Source organism: Anomaloglossus baeobatrachus, chromosome 10, assembly GCF_048569485.1.
Source record: "Anomaloglossus baeobatrachus isolate aAnoBae1 chromosome 10, aAnoBae1.hap1, whole genome shotgun sequence".
Taxonomy (NCBI): Eukaryota; Metazoa; Chordata; class Amphibia; order Anura; family Aromobatidae; genus Anomaloglossus; species Anomaloglossus baeobatrachus.
The window spans coordinates 158,126,594-158,147,633 of record NC_134362.1 but is presented as its reverse complement, the minus strand read 5'-3'; the positions used below and the strand labels follow the sequence as shown (position 1 = coordinate 158,147,633).

The window sequence follows — 21,040 nt, the reverse complement described above, 5'->3', positions numbered from 1 at the left end:
CTTCCATTCCCGGGCAATTAAGGCTTGTATCTTATCTACCACCGGGAAGGAGCGTCGTTTCTTCTGCTCCATGCCCCCGAACATCCTATCCTGGATAGATTTTTCAGGTTTCTCATCCGTGAGGCCCATGGTGGTCCTCACCGCCTTAACTAACTTCTTCATATTATCTAGCGGGAAGCACTGGCGACCCCCTGAGTCACTATCAGAGGAGGAGCGGGAAGTAGAGCCAGAGGAATCACATTCCCCATCTGACCTATCAGAGTTCTCGTGGGTAGGCGAAGGGGCTCGAGAACCCCCAGCACTTTGTGCTCCAGACAGGGATCGGAGGGAGTCCCTGACCTCTTCCCGTATGAGGGACCGGAGGTCGGAAGCAAATCCTGGCTGTTCCTCTGACAAAGTTTGCTGAATGCAGCCTTTGCACAATCTCTTAGTCCAAGAACCAGAAAGTTCTTTACAGCACAAGGCGCATTCCTTATGTCTGGATTTAGATAAACACTTCTTAGGTTTACTGCGATCCTATAAAAAAACAGACAATATGACCGCCATTAAAAGCGGAACATCTGAGGTGCACTCACCCACCGATGCCCAGAGGCTATACCGGTTCAGCAGGGCCCTCATCTGACTTCCGTCCTCTAAAAGGCCGTCTTCTGTCAGGAGAGTCAGGGTCCTTTCGCTTGGAGGACCGGTCATCCGTCCCCCCACGCTTGCCCCCTGAGCCAGCGACACTGTCATCCTTGCCCCCCTTCTGCTGCCGCTTCAGGGAGGCTGTATCATGATCAGAGGGAGGTTTTGGAGAGGAGGGAGGCGAAGGAGACGCCGCTGACTGCTTGTCCGTCATGGCAACAGAGCACAGGCACCATAGAGAGGATTGCCGCTCTAATTTTCAAAGACAGGCTGGCGACTCCGCCCCCACTTCCGGTGGACGTCCCATCCGGCTCCACAGGCCGCCCGTCCATAGGAAAAAACGCGCGCCTGCGCACAGCCCGGACATCTCCTTTCCACTCACAACATGGCGCTCCTCCCGGAAGCGCAACATCATCGCAGCAGCCGTCCCCCTCATCTCGGCCTGGTGCCGGCACGCGCCACGAACATGGTGTCCTCCAGAGGCGGTATAGTCATGGTTACATCTCTCCATGACATCTGACACAGTCACCAGCAGACAAGACACCGGTAAGGAGAGGAGGGGGGAGGAAGGGAAGGAGCCCGTGCGCAGACATAACCCCCGTGGGTATGCTGCGACGGAAGAGCCCTGCGGACAGGTCCCTTGGAAGATCCACTTACCCGCCCCGCAGGCTCCTGGCGCTCCAATCGGGCGCGCTGTACGCACTCCGGACCCCCATGGGTCTGATGCGGCAGCTCCACAGCACCGCGGCCGACCGCAGCAGGACCCGTGCCGCTGCCAGAGCCGGCCGACTGGGCGCCGGACTTGAATCTTCGGCCCCTCAGGACCTTCTTGGATCAATTAGATCTCTGGAGGCTCCCTGTTCAAGGACAGGAAACCAACTGATGCGGGGAGAGGTGCCGCCCCTTTTTATTCTGGAGGTTTCCTGTCCTTGAAGGGCGGATCCCCTCTCTCGTGGTGCCGTCATGGGTGCTGGAAAAACAGCTGCTTTGTGCTTGGTGTTGTTGTGGAGTTATCAGTCATCTTGTTGTTTCCACCCTGCTCTTGTTTCCCTCCTAATCTCTTATTGTCTTATACCTCTGTGTGTGCGTGCTATGACAGAGTTTTGGTTTTCCCTGTTTGTCTATTTCTGTGGTTTTAGTCACACTCCTGTCCCTGCCCCCCTGGGGGACTGTGTATAAGATCCTGACTGGTCAGGAGTAGGGCCAGGAAGGAGACTCATATCTTCACCATTAAGGGTATCTTTGAGAATAGGGATAGCACAGGGCCTCTAAGCCTGAGGGTGAGCTTCGGGGCTCCAGTTTTCCCATAGTCCCTTGTGACACATGGCTGCTGAACTAGGTTCTTGTAAATCTTTTTGATGGAGATACACTTATGATACCAATCTTTCCTTCAGAATATAAAGAAAAACCTGGAACTCCAAAGTAACGTATCAAAGAGTATAAATGTTTTAATAGATCGGCAATCCAAATAAGTGATATTTTGGTCAAACAAAATATGTTGTTCGTTGGGTTGAAGAGATCAGAAGGAATATAATTAATATGACCACACGGGGACTAATGCGATCCTCGCATGACACTCGGCTCACTCTGGCAGCACAGCAGGAGCCGAGTGTCACTGCAACTGAGGTCCGATCATGCGATCGGACCTCAGCTGCGGGGGACGGGCCGGCACTGAGGAGGGGAGGGAGGTATTTATCTCCCTCTCTCCTCCGTAGCCGGCTATTGCCATTCTCGCCCTGCACTCGCGGGTATACTGGTGTACCGCGAGGGCCGTGCGATTTTTCTCTCGTCCCATAGACTTGAATGGGTGCGAGAGAAACAAGGATCACATTACAATCACAGCATGCTGAGATTGTTTTCTCGATCAGATTGGGTCCGAGAAAATAATCGCTCATGGGTGCTGGGACATAGGTTAATATTGATCCGAGTGGAATGTGATGTTTTATTGCACTCCACTCGCTCCGATTTTCATGCCGTGTGTCTTAGGCCTGAAAGGTGGCTTCCAGAGGTAGCGCCTTTCTTACTACCCCATGGACAGCACAATCCAACCATCCGATGAAGGTCTGATTGACCGAAATGTCACATTCTTTGATTGCCGATTAAAACATCTCATTCGACACGTTATTTTGAAGTGCCAGGTTTTTCTTCAAATCCTGCAAATCTTTTTAGATCATTTCGATTAGTGAATAAACTAGAACAAGTCTCTCGGAATTTGGGCACCCATTGTGATGGAGCTTCAAAAAGAAGGCTTCTATTGTCTCGGTGGCACAATACCAATACACAGAACCTGTGTGAAATTAATGTTCTCTGCTGTTGTGGCCCAAGATATATGGGAAGACATCAGCTAAATGTCTTAAAAACCACACACGGCACAATGCTAATACTTTCAATAACAAATACTCCTTGAAAAGAAACTCCTTTGCATGAAGACGGATGAAAGCAAGTTTTCTTAGAAGCTGGTATAGAAACAAATTTACCAAGCATGGCTGGTTCTTTAAAAGACAAAATTCCATCAATTAACTTCAGGCAATAAAGACTTAAAAACACACACACATTCAGAGATGAAAACAAACACTCCAATTAGCTCACGCTGCCTTCCCCAGCTCTTTACAAGTAATGTGCCTTTGTGGAGTAAAACGATTCCTCTTTCATCTTCCAGTGGTTTAAGTGGTACGTCTAATCTTCATCTCTCGTTTCATCATTCAGCATATGTCACTGGCAAGACCCTACTTTAACCCAGGGGTTCCCTCTATTTGCATGCCTGTAAGAATTACCAATGCCTTTAGAGCAGGATTTTACTTTTTATTTCAACCCTTAGCACTTTATTAACATAAATATGTTTAATAAAAAGAACATCTTAAAGTCCAATAATTTAGGATCCCTTTAAATTGTTTAAATCTAAAGTCTTCTGCTTGGCTAATCCACCTGTCCCCCCGCTATTTCCCGACTTCTCTCTGCCAATGCCTTCACTGGCTTCCCATTGCCCAACTACTATAGTTCAAAACCCTAACCATGACCTACAAAGCCATCCACAACCTGTCTCCTCCCTACATCTGTGACCTAGTCTCCCAGTACTTACCTGCACGTAACCTTCCATCCTCACAAGATCTCCTTCTCTACTCTCCTCGCATCTCCTCTTCCCACCACTGCATCCAAGATTTCTCCCGTGCCTCCCCCATACTCTGGAATGCTCTGCCACAACATATCAAACTCTCGCCTACCTTGACAAGCTTCAAAAGGAACCTAAATACCCATCCACCTCTTCCAACAAGCCTACAACCTGCCATAACCCTCAGTCGGATATAGCGCTGCTCGACCAGCTCTACCCTCACCTACTGTATCCTCACCCATCCCTTGTAGACTGTGAGCCCTTGCGAGCAGGGTCCTCTCTCCTCCTGAAGACTGTGAGCCCTCGCGGGCAGGGTCCTCTCTCCTCCTGAAGACTGTGAGCCCTCGCGGGCAGGGTCCTCTCTCCTCCTGAAGACTGTGAGCCCTCGTGGGCAGGGTCCTCTCTCCTCCTGAAGACTATGAGCCCTCGCGGGCAGGGTCCTCTCTCCTCCTGAAGACTGTGAGCCCTCGCGGGCAGGATCCTCTCTCCTCCTGTAGACTGTGAGCCCTCACGGGCAGGGTCCTCTCTCCTCCTGTAGACTATGAGCCCTCGCGGGCAGGGTCCTCTCTCCTCCTGAAGACTGTGAGCCCTCGCGGGCAGGATCATCTCTCCTCCTGTAGACTGTGAGCCCTCGCGGGCAGGGTCCTCTCTCCTCCTGTAGACTGTGAGCCCTCGCGGGCAGGATCCTCTCTCCTCCTGTAGACTGTGAGCCCTCACGGGCAGGGTCCTCTCTCCTCCTGTAGACTGTGAGCCCTCGCGGGCAGGGTCCTCTCTCCTCCTGTAGACTGTGAGCCCTCGCGGGCAGGATCCTCTCTCCTCCTGTAGACTGTGAGCCCTCGCGGGAAGGATCCTCTCTCCTCCTGAGCCTGTCAGTGCCTTGTATTGTTAATGATTATTGTACTCCCTATTTTGTATACCTCTTTCACTTGTAAAGCGCTATGGAATAAATGGCGATATAATGATAAATAATAATAATAAATCATAATAATAGGCAATATGGCTTAACGTATCTAGTAGTGGTTCGCCATGATCCCACATGATCCAATGTGATGGTAGAGGATGGGGTGGGGAGGGGTGGTTAGACAAATTCAGGTTTGAATTAACACCAGGAAAGTTCTAAAAAAGTAGTAATGTAAATATTATTAAAATGGAATCTGACATAAAAAAAAACACCATTTACGTTTTTGGGGGTTTACTGTATTTAAAAAAATGTTGACAATTTGTTTTTTTTTCTAAAAATTAATTAAAGATGAGAAACTGCAATTTTCACACTGGTCTACTCCAGAGAAAATGCACATGTACATTAGCAGCAATCGACTGACTCAGACCTTTTGTACTTTATTCAAGCACTTAAAAGGAACCTGTCACCAGATTTGCCGTGTAAAAGCTGCGCCCTTGGGCAAATCAAAGAGCACCTGCCTCAATGCTGGCTAGTGTGCATGATGTAGGATGCGTCATTCACACGGGCCTCAGAGGTAGGGGAGCGGCAATCGCCACAGAGAGAGAGGAGGTGCCAGACCAGAGAGCAGAGACGCCCCTTGGACTGGACCGCCCCTCAAGAGGAGTATTGTACAAGTGTTTTTTTTACGCTATACAGAGCAGCCTGTGCTCTTATATACAGTATTCTGGAATGCTGTATATAAGAGCTCAGTGGTGGTCACCACAACTTATAGTCGACAAATCTTGTGACAAGTTCCCTTTAAAGGGTGTGTGAACAGGACATTGTGAAGGAAGAGTGGTTACAACTGAGCCATTCCACTCAAGATGAAAAACAAACAGGGGATTTGCTAACTACAGACTAGGCCTGACCCCTTTTTTGTCCCTGACTGATTGCGGAGGTTGGGAGCCTAAAATTACGCAATAACACCTCCACTCAACGTCGGCTGACCCCATGTGTCCTTGACTGCACCCTAACCTATAAACCAAGTGTAAGGCTATGTGCGCACGTTGCGTACAAGCCCTGCAGAAATTTCTGCAGAGATCTGAAGAGCACATGTGCGCTTTAGATCGCTGCAGAAATGTCCGTAGTGAGCGCCGATTCCATGCGCTCTGCCTGCAGCTCCTGCCATAGACAGAGCAGGAGCTGCCGGCAAAGCGCAGCATAACTGCATGTTTTTACGCGACGTGCGCACATAGCCTGCCACACAGCACCAAGAATCATAAAAGACGATCAATACAGCCAGAGGGTGAGACACAGGTCTAAAGACCCTGTTCACACACTTGTACAGGGAAGACTAGCTGAAAGACTTAAGGATTAAGTGGAACGCCTCCAAATCCTAAAAAAAAAAAAAAAAAAAAAAAAAACAATGGGAGAATGCTGAAAAGGGAAATACACAAAGAAACCGCATGGAAAGTCAAAAGCAATTACTCAGCAAAATTATCCTAAACTGAGGATCCGGGACTCCAAACATCCATCAACCTAGGAATATAGCCAGCACTGAAAGCATGCACATGGAGGGTAAAAATACCCCCTCCCAAGATGTGATAGGACAAATAAAATGATTAAGTGAACACACCTGAATGGAAATAAAACAGAAAGGAACGTCAAAGGAAAGGAAAGACAAGAGAACTAACAGCAGTTGGACCGAGACAAAACAGGCAGTGGTCCAACAAAGGGAAACCGGCCACATAACCAGAGTGGAGCTATGACAAGAGGGAGTAGGGGGATGACGTGTGAAATCTCCTACTGGGAATGGTTGATCCAGTCAGCTATTGGCTGTGTATAGAGGTGTTATTTGTCATTGTGGTCCTGCCTCTGATGATAATGAGCACGGGGAAAACGTTTCCTGAAAGAAGCAAGTTTAAAATTGCCAAATAGAGAGTTTGAAAATAATTTTTTTTATTCTATGCTTATATTATTTATCTTCCACCACACTGTCCTAGCTCTTATCATCCAATGTTTATTAACCCCTGTGAGGTAGCGTGGTCGGCTGCGCAGCAGAAGACACGGGATCCAGGCATTAAGGTTCACAGCACACGGTTTAATGTCCAAACAAAAGTCCACAACAATATACATGTGCCTCTCCAGCAGAGAGCTCAGGGAGTTCTGTTCACCCCCTCACACCCGGCACACCTACCCTTGTTCCTGTTTCCATTTAACCCTTCCTTCAGCCTGTAGGGAAACAGCATTAACCCTAGAGTGGATCTACTTTCTATCATGGAGTGAGCACAACCGGGGCGAGACATACCGGCCGTCATAGATAACCCCGGTCACAGTCTCACACCCCTTAAAAACAGTTAAAAACCCATTTTCGCTAGGTTGTCAAGCAAAGCATGAAGTCCACTCAGGGGCTAATCCTACTTTATATGAGGCAGATGGTGGCTGTGTTACAAAGCCAACATCTGGCTGCAACTGCAGTGATCAGAGCATGCTCTGATCGCAGTAGCTCTCTTTGACATCTCCAACATTGTTGGCGGCCATCATTTCTGCTCAGCGTGAATTGACTCATCAGTAAACAGCACGGAGGCCCACTGATCCCTTGTCCAGTGTAGATGACGCCTGTGCCTGGTGGTGCGGTCTGGTACCTTGCAGGTCGTCTAGCACGCAGACCACGCTGATGTAAGCAGTTTAGAATGGTCTGGTGTGACACTTGGGTGCCTCTCACCTCCCTTAAAATGTGCTTAGAGTTGTGTGGCATTCATCATCCGGGTCTGAAGGGCATTGTTCACAATGAAGTGGTCATCAGTGTGGGATGTGGCCAAAGGATGTCCTCTTCGATGACTTTGTGACTCTTCTCGTCTCTGTGTTGCAACCTGCTGGTGACATTCTATACTGAGTGGCCATGTCCATCAGAGAACATCCTGCTTGAAGCCTCACAATGGCGCGGTACTGCTGATCAATTGTTAGGGGTCATCTTGGTCTCATGATGTCAAGTTGTGAACACCATGATGAGGAGGCCTGTTTTATATACCAATTCTAATTGAACCCCGAAATTTATTGGCGATTCATGGATCACATTAAGTTCACCTGAAAAGGTCAGAGTGCATTTTAGGATCATCCTAAAATTTCACTCGAAAGCCAAATATCCCTAACTTTTTGTGAGTAGTGCATATTTTGTTTTTACAATCCATCTTACATGTGGAGTAATATAATACTTAATTGTATTCTATTTATGTTTTTGCTCAACTAGTTCTTCTATTGTGTGTGCCAGGTACTGTATGTTCTTTTGAAGTCACACAGAACAGTTGTGGTCGGTCAAGCAGGAAGAGGCGGCACTGGGTGCGAAACAGAGCTGGAGTGACAGAGGCCATATGCATTTCAATTAAAATGCTGATTTTTTTATTAATGGAGGAACCATTGGTGGTCTTTTCTTTGGAAAAGCAACATGTTCACATAAATAGTTTGTGCAGAGTGAAATCCTGCAGATTCCTTTTAACTACGGCCCAATATAAAATGCCAGGACTAATTTTGTGTACCACCAGTTTCTCTAATTGTGCCGGCGCTTTTCAGCATCCTAGCACCATTGTCCCTACACTCTCCTCTTCCCTACACAGCCATCCTCGTGCTGCATGGTTCTCTGCTTACCTGCATGGCCGCCCACGTTTCGCATGGTCCTCCGAGCTCCCATATACGGCCATCCTTATGTTATGTGGTCCTTGCCGCCCCCCCCGTGGCCATCCATGTGTCGCTTGGTCCTTTGCGCCCCTTCGTTGGCGCCTACGTGTGTGATTTGATCCTATCTGTGCGTTAGTCCTGATTGTCTGCTCTGGTCTGCCAGCCCTAAGTACAGCACCAGTACTGCATGCAATCAGTTCTGCTCTGCTGTGTCTGTCCTGTCTGTTTACCTGGACCTGTACTCTCTGTTCCCTGGTAAAAGCCTGTATCCTGCACCTGTGTCCATAACAATCTGTATCCTGCACCTGTGTCCGTACCCGCCTGCCTGCCCCTCCCATCCTGTCTGCCTCATTCGTCCCAACTGCAAATGTGCCTGATGTCCCGTGCCTGATGACCTGTACCCTGACGACTGGAGTTTCATGCCTGATAACCTGGACCCTAATGACCAGAGTTCCTCCTGAGGTCCTGTTCGAGATGCACCTGTTTCTGATGTCCTGTGCCTGGTGATATGTGCCTGATGACCTGGACCCTGATGACCGTTGTTCCATGCCTGATGACCTGGACCTTGATGACCAGAGTTCCTCCTGAGGTCCTGTCCCGGCTGCACCTGTGTCCGATGTCCTGTGCTTGATGTCCCGGAGTTCCATGCATGATGACCTGGACCCTAATGACTATAGTTCCTCCTCAGGTCCTGTCCTGGATGCACCTGGGTTCAATGTCCTGTGCCTGATATCCCTTGCCTTGTGACCTTAATCTGATGACACGTGCCGGACGTTCTGTACTTGCTTGTACCTGTCCTGCCTCTGTTCCTGCTTTGTTGTGTCCTATCCGTCCTGCGGTCCCCTCGGTCCACTGAGCTGCCACAGTCCCGGTTACTGCTATGGGAGTGGCATCTGGTGTTCCGCCTCTCGGCAGGCGCTTAGTCAAGACCCTCCCGCTAAAGAGTAAGCCTGGGTTCCTCCTGTGGTCCAGTCAAGGAGGAGGGAGGAGACTAAAATCTGCAAAAAATGTAAGCCATATATTTAATATCTATTTACATCATCTCTTGGTAGTGTGTAAAATGTATCCAAGCTGCATTGTCAAAAATTGGTGACACCTTGGGGTACTTTGCACGGTGCGACATCGCTAGCCGACTGTAGTGATGCCGAGCGCGATAGTCCCCGCCCCCGTTGCAGATGCGATATCTTGTGACAGCTACCGTAGCGAACATTATCGCTACGGCAGCTTCACACGCACTCACCTGCCCTGCGACGTCGCTCTGGCCGGCGACCCACCTCCTTCCTAAGGGGGCGGGTCGTGCGGCGTCACACGGCAGGCGGCCAATAGAAGCGGAAGGGCAGAGATGAGCGGGACGTAAACATCCCGCCCACCTCCTTCCTTCCTCATTGCAGGCGGGGCGCAGGTAGGAGATGTTCCTCGCTCCTGCGGCTTCATACACAGCTATGTGTGCTGCCGCAGGAACGAGGAACAACATCGTACCTGTCGCTGCAGCAAAATTATGGAAATGACCGACACTACACAGATCACCAATTTTCGACGCTTTTGCAATCGTTTATCGGTGCTTCTAGGCTTTACACGTTGCGACGTCGTTACCGGATGTGCGTCACTTTCAATTTGACCCCGATGATATCGCACCTGCAATGTCGCAACGTGCAAAGTACCCCTCAGAATTACCGGCAGATCTGGATATTTTAAAGACTGCATGTTGTCCAGCAAATGCCACTTTCTCACCAAAGGAAGGATTCCAAAAAGACGCGTCGCTGATGCTGCGCCTGGGAATCTTGTCGGGAACAAGTGCAGCCTTCAGGCCCAACTCTTAAGTGTCTCAGCAGAAACTGGCGGCCATAGCAGGGTGATAAAATATTGCACTTAATTGCGGGGTCTGTAATGATAACTTCAAGAAAAACTCGGCAATAATCGTGTATGTAAACCGTGAATTGTATCTGTCACAACAGCTGTTACCCCAGAAAGCCAACCGGAGGTGGACAGCGGCCACACGCATGTGACAGAGCGTGCTGCGTGCAGAGTAATGACCGTAATTTCATAGATTGTCAGATTACTGCAGCAATGATGCCCCATCTTCATAGTACAATGCATGTGACAAACGGCAGGCCTTGGCTTCTAGAAAAACTCAAGCTCGAAACCCTGCAATACTTGCCTATTGTAGATTGGCCAAAGCTTTTTCTTTAACCCTTTTGACTTTTTGCGCTTTCATTGTTTCCGCCCCTTTTTCTAGAACTTTTTTTGTTTTTAATTTTACTAGTGAAAAGAAATGCTGGAATTTCTATTAAAAAAAAAAGGTTTCACCGTTTTCTGAGAGCTATTTTTGTTTTTTCCATTGATGGAGCTGTGTGAAGGATTGATGTTTACGTGCCAAGCTGCAGTTTTCATTGATACCATTTTGGACCACATGTAACCTATTGATGCATTTTTGGGAGGGAATAGCAGAAATATGAATTGGGTTTATTATAAATTTTGGGTTGTTTTTTTTTATTTAAAAGCTGGGAAAAGAGGAATGAGTTAACTTTTATATTTTATATTTTTTTAATCACCTTAGAGGACTTTCACTTACAATCACAGTATAAATGGAAGTCTCCTTTGAAGCTCAGTCTCAGGTTGTCCACTACTTTTACATTGATGGTCTATCCTTAGGAGAAGTCATAAATGTCTGATCAGCCGGGGTCTGACACCCAGCACCCGAGCCAACTAGTTGTTCTTGGTGTCGGCGGGTGCCAGAAATGCTCAGTTCCGGAGCTGCCCCGTATTCTGATAGTGGCTGCATCTGGGTACTGCACATCCACCTCCTGTTGATTTGAATGGGAGGCAGATATGCAGTACCCAGCCGCGGCCGCTATCAATTGATAGAACAGCTCTGGAACTGAATATTTCCAGCCACCTGGACCATGAACAGCTGATCGGTGGGGGTTTTGGGGTGTCGGACCCCGGCCGATCAGACATTGATGACCTATCCTAAGGATAAGCAAGAAATATAAAAGTAGTAGCCAACCTCTTTAAGCTTCAAAGGAGGACCAATATGACTGCAATGGGGACCTTCGGGAGGCTCCAGAGTGCCATATTAAACTAGTATTGTGACCCATTGTGAGCATCGGTGTTCGTACTATTTAAATGCCGCTGACTGATCCAGACATTAAAGTAGTTACATAGCAACAATCGTCGATAGCTGTTAAGAGGCAGATACAGGCTATATATTATAGCCAGCATCTGCCCTGTACAGAATGGGTACAGTGTCGGTGCCCACTCCATACACACACCCTTGCCTTGACATACATGAATGGCAGGGTGTGTGCTGCCTGAACCAAGAGCAGCATAAATCAGTCAGGCTGTGTCATTTATGTTTTGCCAAGACATGCTGCAGCGTTTCAGAAAAAAACAAAAAAACACATACTTGGAAAAGCTGACCGGGGTTTGAGTGTCTTGGATGACCAGTCCAAAGCAGATCCCCAGCGGCTTCTACCCACCTCGTTCCCCAAGACTGACAACCCTCTACACACACAATGCCATAAAATACACATTGTGAGAGATAGTTCAGCCAAGGGGATCAAGGGAGGGAAAGAATCTGACTCGGACTAGTCATTCAAGACTCCGGCTGAGTTTTCAAGGCAAGTTTTTTTGCCAAATGCTGCAGCTTTTCAAAGTAAAACATACATGACTGTAATAAGACAGCCAGGCTCTGATTCATGATGCTCTTGGTTCAAGCAGCCTGAATTAGAGGACAGGTTCCCTTTAAATATCTGAATAAAGAAGTGTAAATCAGACATCCCATATGGTATCATCGGTGGAAATCCAGTCACTGTAGCTACAAAAATACCTACAGCTGCACTCAAGAATGCTAACACTGAATAAGGGAACTCTGGCATTGCATCACTGCTATAGGAATAATTGAAAAAAGAGATACTTAGCTTATGTATTGGCCAATGCATATGAGCCCGATAACCAACGACAAGGTGATCTCTTGTATACTGGGATCCAAACTTGAAATGCCTCTATCTGTGTTAAAAGCCTACAAGTCTGGGCAGAAAGGATCCAGCTATAAAGGAAGGTGGACACAGCCTGGTTATCAGAGTTAGGGTCCTAGTATACAAGAGATCACCTTGTCGTTGGTTACCGGGCTCACATGCATTGGCCAATAAATATGCTAATGACACCATGTGCAAGGAGTTTGTATGTTCTCCCCGTGTTTGCGTGGGTTTCCTCCCACACTCCAAAGACATACTGATAGGGACTTTCGATTGTGAGCCCCAATGGGGACAGTGTTCCTGATGAATGTAAAGCGCTGCAGAATATGTTAGCGCTGTATAAAAAATAAAGATTTTTTTTTTAAAGCTAAGTATCTCTCTTTTTTTTCAAATATTCCTATAGCAGTAATGCAATGCCAGAGTTCCCTTATTCATTAGCATTCTAGAGTGCAGCTGCATGTGTTTTCTAGTTAGTGTGTTTTCAGCTAACTCCTGTTCACACCTGTTGGATGTGCGGGTCAGTCTTTTTGATATATTTCCATAACTGTCACCAACACAAGTGCAGTCAGTTTCCACTGCAAAGAATGTAAAGTTAGAAAGCGCAAGAAAGTAAGACTCGCTGGGATGAAAAAAGGTGATCAGTCTGACACAAGCTTTCATTACTTGTCTTTTTTGGGACAAATGCCCCTCTCCTGTGCATTTTGAATACAGCAGCCACACTTCTCCGTGTCCAGCTGCTGCACCACAGCTTGGTATAATACACAGATGCCACTGTACAACACTCATCTGCACAACAGAAAATTACCATAGGTGCAGAACATCACAATGGGAGACGTTATGTGCATCATCTTTTAGCATAAACCTGGTGACAGATTGCCTCTAAGCAGCATCTGTCTCCAGGTCAAAAGTAGACAATTTTTACTCTAATTTATTCCTGCTGCTCCCCTGAGTATTCCATTTATGTTTTGTGTAGATCCTCTATACCGTTTTAGAGATATAGGCCTCTTTATTTAGTGCAAATTTTTATGGTCATTACCAATGGGGCGTGGCTTAGAGATTATTTATGCAGGGCAGCATAAAAACACGCCCCTGAGGATCCTGTGTGTAACAAGCCTTTGTAAAGGCCAAAAAAGTGACCAGCAAATATACTGACCTACATCTCTGGAACTGTATGGTGGATTAAAGAAGAAGAACGTACAAACTGGCTACTTTTCCGCGTGTGACAGGTTTTCTTTCAGTTCAACCTACAATGTTGTCCTATTCTACAGAATATTGCATTCATTTCTATAGAGCAGAGGCCCCCAACCTTTCTAACCTTGAGCGCCACACACAGATCAAAGAGGATCAGGAGCCACATCCAGCCCCCGCCCCCCTCCCAGTAGTGACACCCAGAGCCTCCATCTACAGATCTAATGACATAAATCACACAGAGACAGTATACCCGGTTTCAGGGGTTCCTATCACACACCCCTCTCCGATCTGCTCTTCTTTGTGGGAGTATTCACAAAAGTCTCCATCTGGTGACCTGCTCTTCATAGCTGTTTGCTAGACCTGGTGCTAATGTACCAAAATGGAAGACAACCGTGAGCCACACATCAGGGGCACATCAGTCGCATGTGGCTCCTGAGCTACAGGTTGGGAACCCCTGCTATAGAGGATAAAAGCACAATCAAATAGTCAAGCCAATAAGTCATTAGCAGCTAATTAAATATATACTACAATGCTAACTTAATAGGGAACCTGTCAAAATGCTCTCTAATCTGCAGGCAGCAGTCCAGTGGGCGGTTCTACTAGTGACAGACAGTCCTCCCTGTATGACTGTGCATGGAGAGAGAGCCATTAGTCACTGGTAAAACCGCCCATTGGACTCGCACAGGGCCGCCCCCCTGGACTCGCACAGGGCCGCCCCCCTGGACGCGCACAGGGACGCCCCCCTGGACGCGCACAGGGACGCCCCCCTGGACGCGCACAGGGACGCCCCCCTGGACGCGCACAGGGACGCCCCCCTGGACGCGCACAGGGACGCCCCCCTGGACGCGCACAGGGACGCCCCCCTGGACGCGCACAGGGACGCCCCCCTGGACGCGCACAGGGACGCCCCCCTGGACGCGCACAGGGACGCCCCCCTGGACGCGCACAGGGACGCCCCCCTGGACGCGCACAGGGACGCCCCCCTGGACGCGCACAGGGACGCCCCCCTGGACGCGCACAGGGACGCCCCCCTGGACGCGCACAGGGACGCCCCCCTGGACGCGCACAGGGACGCCCCCCTGGACGCGCACAGGGACGCCCCCCTGGACGCGCACAGGGACGCCCCCCTGGACGCGCACAGGGACGCCCCCCTGGACGCGCACAGGGACGCCCCCCTGGACGCGCACAGGGACGCCCCCCTGGACGCGCACAGGGACGCCCCCCTGGACGCGCACAGGGACGCCCCCCTGGACTCGCACAGGGACGCCCCCCTGGACTCACACATGCAAACAACTAAGGATTTCAATTAATAAAATACAAGTACTAAAAAAATTCCAACAAAAATGCAAAAAATTCTGCTCAGCTTCTTCTGTATACTATGGTGTCCACACAATCAGACTGCACGTGACAAGTTTCATTAACTTTTGTTTATGGGTGTTATTTGGAATGTAAACTAATGGGTTACGGGTATTTTGTAATGTAAAACTCCCAACAAGATTCATAAGGACCTTTTTTTACAGAAGAAGCTTTGAGCTGGAATTGTATATTGGAAATAGTCATAGTACATATGAATGGACACCACTAAATGTGAACTAGGGCATGAAGATCCAAAATTGTCACCCCCCACCCCAGATATTACATTGATCATGTGACTTTACATTAATGTAGACATCATTAACACCTACTATAGAAGACCGGGATTTGGAGGTTTTTGTTTCTTTTTGTAGAAAACAACTCAAAAGGAACACCAAGAGCAACATTTTCGCCTGTATCAAAGACTTCTGCAGCCTCATATGTATGTGTATTTATGTACACAAGATTAAACGACACAAAATAATCAATAAAATGTGACAAATCAACACAAACCAGACTTCTGTATCACTGCAGGTGTGACAATTAGTGCCTGTCCCGGAAGCGTCAGCAAATGGAACAAATCAAATAAATACCGCACATTCTAGAACACTTCAAGAGCGAAAGAGTGAAGAAAACTCATAATAAAAGAAAAAAATAACCTTTTATTGACAAATATAGATAAAAGCATCATCATCACTAATCTCTATAGAGAGTGCATCTGGCTAGAGTTCCCTGTAAATCGTCATCTCGTACTGGGAAGACGCAGACCAAGGTGCTCATCAGTGGGATTAAAGGGGTTGTCCACAATCTACTATATTTCAGTCTGTACACCCACATGACCGCTGCAGCCAGTCACTGACACCAGCAGTAATGCCTGTATGTACATTACCACACCGCTGCAGAAAAGTAAACAATCGCCGAGGACCACCAGAGTGAAGGGGGATTTAACAGCCTATTATTGTAGATTTGTTTTTATAATATATCCTGTTAAAACTATTCTTCACCTCCCTAAGGGCATTTTCAGATATGCTAAATATTTTATTATTTTATAAGATTGACCTTGTATCTAGACTTTAAATCCCTTCAAACCGATGAAGCAAAAGGCAATAATTATTGTAATTTTCTATCAACCTCTGTTATATATCTACCAGAAAACGAGGAATGGCAGCTGTCTGTGAACGAGCTAGATCGATTAATTGAAAGATTAAAGTATCCATTACATAGAGGGATGGATAGAGAAAGAGAGAGAGGGATGGACAGAGAAAGAGAAAGAGAGAGGGGTGAATAAAGAGAGAGGGATGCATAGAGAAAGAGAGAGGGGTGAATAAAGAGAGAGAGGGGTGGATAGAGGTGGATAGAGAGAGAGTGAGAGGGGTGGATAGAGAAAGGGATGACTAGAGAAAGGGAGAGAGAGGGATGGATAGAGAAAGAGAGAGGGATGGATAGAGAAAGAGAGAGGGATGGATAGAGAAAGAGAGAGGGATGGATAGAGAAAGAGAGAGGGATGGATAGAGAAAGAGAGAGGGATGGATAGAGAAAGAGAGAGGGATGGATAGAGAAAGAGAGAGGGATGGATAGAGAAAGAGAGAGGGATGGATAGAGAAAGAGAGAGGGATGGATAGAGAAAGAGAGAGGGATGGATAGAGAAAGAGAGAGGGATGGATAGAGAAAGAGAGGGGGATGGATAGAGAAAAAGAGAGGGATGGATAGAGAGAGAGAGGGATGGATAGAGAGAGAGAGGGATGGATAGAGAGAGAGAGGGATGGATAGAGAGAGAGAGGGATGGATAGAGAGAGAGAGGGATGGATAGAGAGAGAGAGGGATGGATAGAGAGAGAGAGGGATGGATAGAGAGAGAGAGGGATGGATAGAGAGAGAGAGGGATGGATAGAGAGAGAGAGGGATGGATAGAGAGAGAGAGGGATGGATAGAGAGAGAGAGGGATGGATAGAGAGAGAGGGATGGATAGAGAAAGAGGGATGGATAGAGAAAGAGAGGGATGGATAGAGAAAGAGAGGGATGGATAGAGAAAGAGAGGGATGGATAGAGAGAGAGAGGGATGGATAGAGAGAGAGGGATGGATAGAGAAAGAGAGAGGGATGGATAGAGAAAGAGAGAGGGATGGATAGAGAAAGAGAGAGGGATGGATAGAGAAAGAGAGAGGGATGGATAGAGAAAGAGAGAGGGATGGATAGAGAAAGAGAGGGATGGATAGAGAGAGAGGGATGGATAGAGAGAGAGGGATGGATAGAGAAAGAGAGAGGGATGGATAGAGAGAGAGAGGGATGGATAGAGAGAGAGGGATGGATAGAGAAAGAGAGAGGGATGGATAGAGAAAGAGGGATGGATAGAGAAAGAGAGAGGGATGGATAGAGAGAGAGAGGGATGGATAGAGAGAGAGAGGGATGGATAGAGAAAGAGAGAGGGATGGATAGAGAAAGAGAGGGATGGATAGAGAAAGAGAGGGATGGATAGAGAGAGAGAGGGATGGATAGAGAGAGAGAGGGATGGATAGAGAAAGAGAGAGGGATGGATAGAGAAAGAGAGAGGGATGGATAGAGAAAGAGAGGGATGGATAGAGAGAGAGAGGGATGGATAGAGAAAGAGAGGGATGGATAGAGAAAGAGGGATGGATAGAGAAAGAGGGATGGATAGAGAAAGAGAGAGGGATGGATAGAGAAAGAGAGAGGGATGGATAGAGAAAGAGAGCGGGATGGATAGAGAAAGAGAGGGATGGATAGAGAAAGAGAGGGATGGATAGAGAGAGAGGGATGGATAAAGAGAGGGATGGATAGAGAAAGATGGGGGGATGGATAGAAAGAGAGAGAAAGATGGCTAGAGAAAGAGGGATGATATAGAGAGCTGAAGAGAGAGAGGAATGAATAGAGAGAAGAATGGCTAGATAAATAGAGAGAGTGGGATGATGGAAAGATAAAGAAAGTGAGGAATAGATAGAGGGATGGATAGATAAAGAGAGAGAGAGGGATGGATAAATATAGAGAGGGATGGATAGAAAAAGAATGGATAGAGGAATGATCGATACAGGGAAGGATGGAGAGAGAGATGGACAGATAGAACATGTCTAACAGCTATAGATAAATAATGTGTAACAGATAATTAGTATTTCTCCATTAGACTAATGATGTCCTCCAGATGGGGGATAGGTGACTGAGGGATCACTAGAGATGCAGGTAGATGATAATAGTTTGAGGACAGATCATTAGAGGGGCAGACAGAGGATAGTTCCTGGATGAGAGCCATGCAGGATAGACAGTGTATGGCAGTCCCCAGCTGGGCTGGTGTCCGCTGCTCGGCCCTGGTGTCCCCCCCTCTGGATACAATGAAACTTTCCCAGCAGATCCCTCAGTGATGGGCCCGTCCCATCCGGAAGGCAGGACCTGCTCGCTGTGGCCGGTGCAGACTGTCTCCAGCCCACGTGTCTCCGCCGCAGCTGAATGCGGAAGGATCCAGGCCGAGCCCACGGTGCGCCCCCGGAGCAGCCTCCTCGGAGCCTCCATCCCGCCCCGGGCGCAGCCTCCTCACCAGCCAGCCTTACCTTTCACCGAGCGGGGCTTGGCCTGTTTTCTCCTGGACATGTCCACGGTCCTCGCGGGTGTCGCGCACTCGTGTGTCGGTCCCGGGAGTCCCGCTGCTGCCGCTGCTCGGCCGGTCCGTGTTGCAGTGCCGCCGGCTCCCCCTTCTCCGCCACTTATTGTGGTAAAGTTCCTATTGTGTGGGATTGTGACTCCCTTGGGTGCAGAGGGGGGGATGGAGGAGGAGACAGGAGGAGCACTGGTGCCCCCCACCCCAGACCCTGGGGGTCGTCACTCAAGTGCTGCAGGATGAATTCGGGAGGTTCGGTGCGGCCGCCCGGGGGAGGGCAGAGCCGGCGGATCGTGTATGGCGGGCACCGGAGGGGGACGCTAATACTGCGCTGTAATGCTGCCGGAGCTGGGGCTCACACACTTTGGCCACTACTTGCCCTGTGCTCCTCTAATACATATATGTGAGTGCCCGCTGCCTGGCACTGTGGTGTGTCCCGGGGGGTCTCCGCTGTCCCGGCGCCGCTAGCTGCCCCCCTGCGCCGCGGTGACTCCTCCGCAGCCTCCCCGATCCCCTATCTCATGCCGCCCGGCCGGCGCGCTGCTCTTTGTCCCGGCTCTGTCCCCTCCTGCTCTCTCCGCCGCTGCTGCTGCTGCTGGGGCTGCACTGCAGACACACATAATAAAGCCAGGCTGGGCTGGGGATGGAGCGGAGTCCCAGCAGGGGGATGTGAGGAGTGGAGTCCCGGCGGGGGAGCGCTCTGATCCCGCAGGGAGCCCCCGCACAGCCTGGGCTCAATCAGACACACAGAGACAACAGCACCGAGCCCTGGACAGCGCTGGAAATACAGGCAGGGGGCGGGGCCCGGCGGGGGCGGGGCGACTACAACTCCGGACTGGGGGCGGGGCGAGTGGAACGCCGGCCGGCGACTCAGGGAAGGGGGCGTGGCGAATAGAACGCCGAGCGAATAGAACGCCGGGGGAGAGCGGTCTCGTCCTAGTGTTGTCCGCACATGCTGGGAGTTGTAGTGCTCAGCAACCATGGCAGGGAGTAACGAAATCTGCTGGAGATCCGTGATGCCTTCCTGTCCTCAGATACAGGGGATGTACAGCCGCTCGCTCTCCTCGGAGCAGGATTCATACGGAATTATTTTTCCCACATGCTCTTCATGTTTTACCTTTTTTGAATAAATATTGTGACACATTTATCACACACGACATTAACCCCTTCCTCACATAGCAAGTGTCAGCTTTTGCATTGCTTGTTAGGCTACTTTCACACATCAGTTTTTTTCCATCAGGCACAATCCGGAAAAAAACGGATAAAACAGATCCATTTTATCCCCATTGATTGGTATTAGCGCCGGATTGTGCTGGACGGCATTGCGTTGCATCCGGCTTTTGCCGGATCCGGCGTAACTGGCTAATGCTGCAGCCGGATGGAACGTCTCTTGGAACGTTTCCAGCGCGATACGGCGTGATTTACAATGAAAGCCTATAGACGCCGTAATGCGGCAAAAAATGTATGTGGCCGCCGGATCCGTTTTCTTTTAAACTGAGCATGCTCCAATTTATTGTAAAAAACGGATCCGGCAAAAAAAAACGGATGAAACAGATGCAAAAACCAGATGCGCTGGATCCGTTTATTGACGGATCCGTTGCATCAGGCACACGCCGGATTGTGCCTGATGCCAAAAAACTGATGTGTGAAAGTAGCCTAAGGCTACTTTCACACATCCGGTTTGATCACTGCGGCTCAATCCGGCTGTGAAAACTATGCAACGGATGCGGCGAAAACACCGCATCCTTTGCATAAGTTTTTACATGCGGCCCGTCCGTTTTTTTCCGGTTGCGGCATGCTACTGAGCATGCGCAGTGGAAAAAACCGCATGCGGCGAGCGGATGCGTTTTTTTCCGCATCGCGCCGCATCCGGCCTCCATAGGTATGCATTGAAAAATGCGCCGCAGCGGCCGGATGCGGCGCGATGCGGTGTTTTTTGCCAGAGCAAAAACGTTGCAGGGAACGTTCGATCCGGCCGCGGCATCGGCTAAATCTGCCGCATGCGGCAAAAACCGGACCGAACGCAAGCCCCTGCGGCACAATACGGCACTAATGTAAGTCTATGCAAAAAAAAAACGCAACCGGCGTTACAAAAGCCGGTTGCGGTTTTTCTGCAGAACGCCGTATTGTGCCGCAGAGCAAAAATCCGGATGTGTGAAAGTAGCCTGAGGCTGCTTTCACACCTCCGGCTTTTGCAATGCGGCACAATCCGGCACTTTGCAGGAAAATCGAAACCGTTTTTTTTTTGCTGCCGGTTGCGATTTTCCTGCATAGACTTTAATTAGTGCCGCATTGTGCCGCATGGCCTTGCGTTCCGTCCGTTTTTTGCCGCATGCGGCAGATTTAGCCGATGCGGCGGCCGGATGGAACGTTGCCTGGCACGGTTTTTCGTGCGGCAAAAAAACCTGCATCGCGCCGCATTCGGCCGATGCGGCGCATTTTTCAATGCATGCCTATGGCGGCCGGATGCGGCGCGATGCGGCAATAACCGCATCCGGCCGCCGCATGCGGTTTTTGCCACTGCGCATGCTCAGTAGCATGCCGCAAGCGGCAAAAACCGGACTGGCCGCAAAGGAAAAACTTATGCAAAGGATGCGGTGTGTTCACCGCATCCGTTGCATAGCTTGCA

The 21,040-nt window shown here is 49.1% G+C and overlaps 1 protein-coding gene across 1 annotated transcript in view; it reads right to left on the bottom strand.

Moving 5' to 3' along the window:
• The window catches only part of ZNF423 (zinc finger protein 423), a 373,454-nt gene extending 354,297 nt beyond the window's left edge, over positions 1-19,157 (bottom strand). The window contains exon 1 of the mRNA XM_075325752.1: positions 18,365-19,157. Within this exon, the coding sequence (XP_075181867.1) occupies positions 18,365-18,404 (40 nt within the window). The 5' untranslated portion in view covers positions 18,405-19,157. The remainder of the gene's footprint in view (positions 1-18,364) is intronic.
• Positions 19,158-21,040: the final 1,883 nt, after the last annotated feature.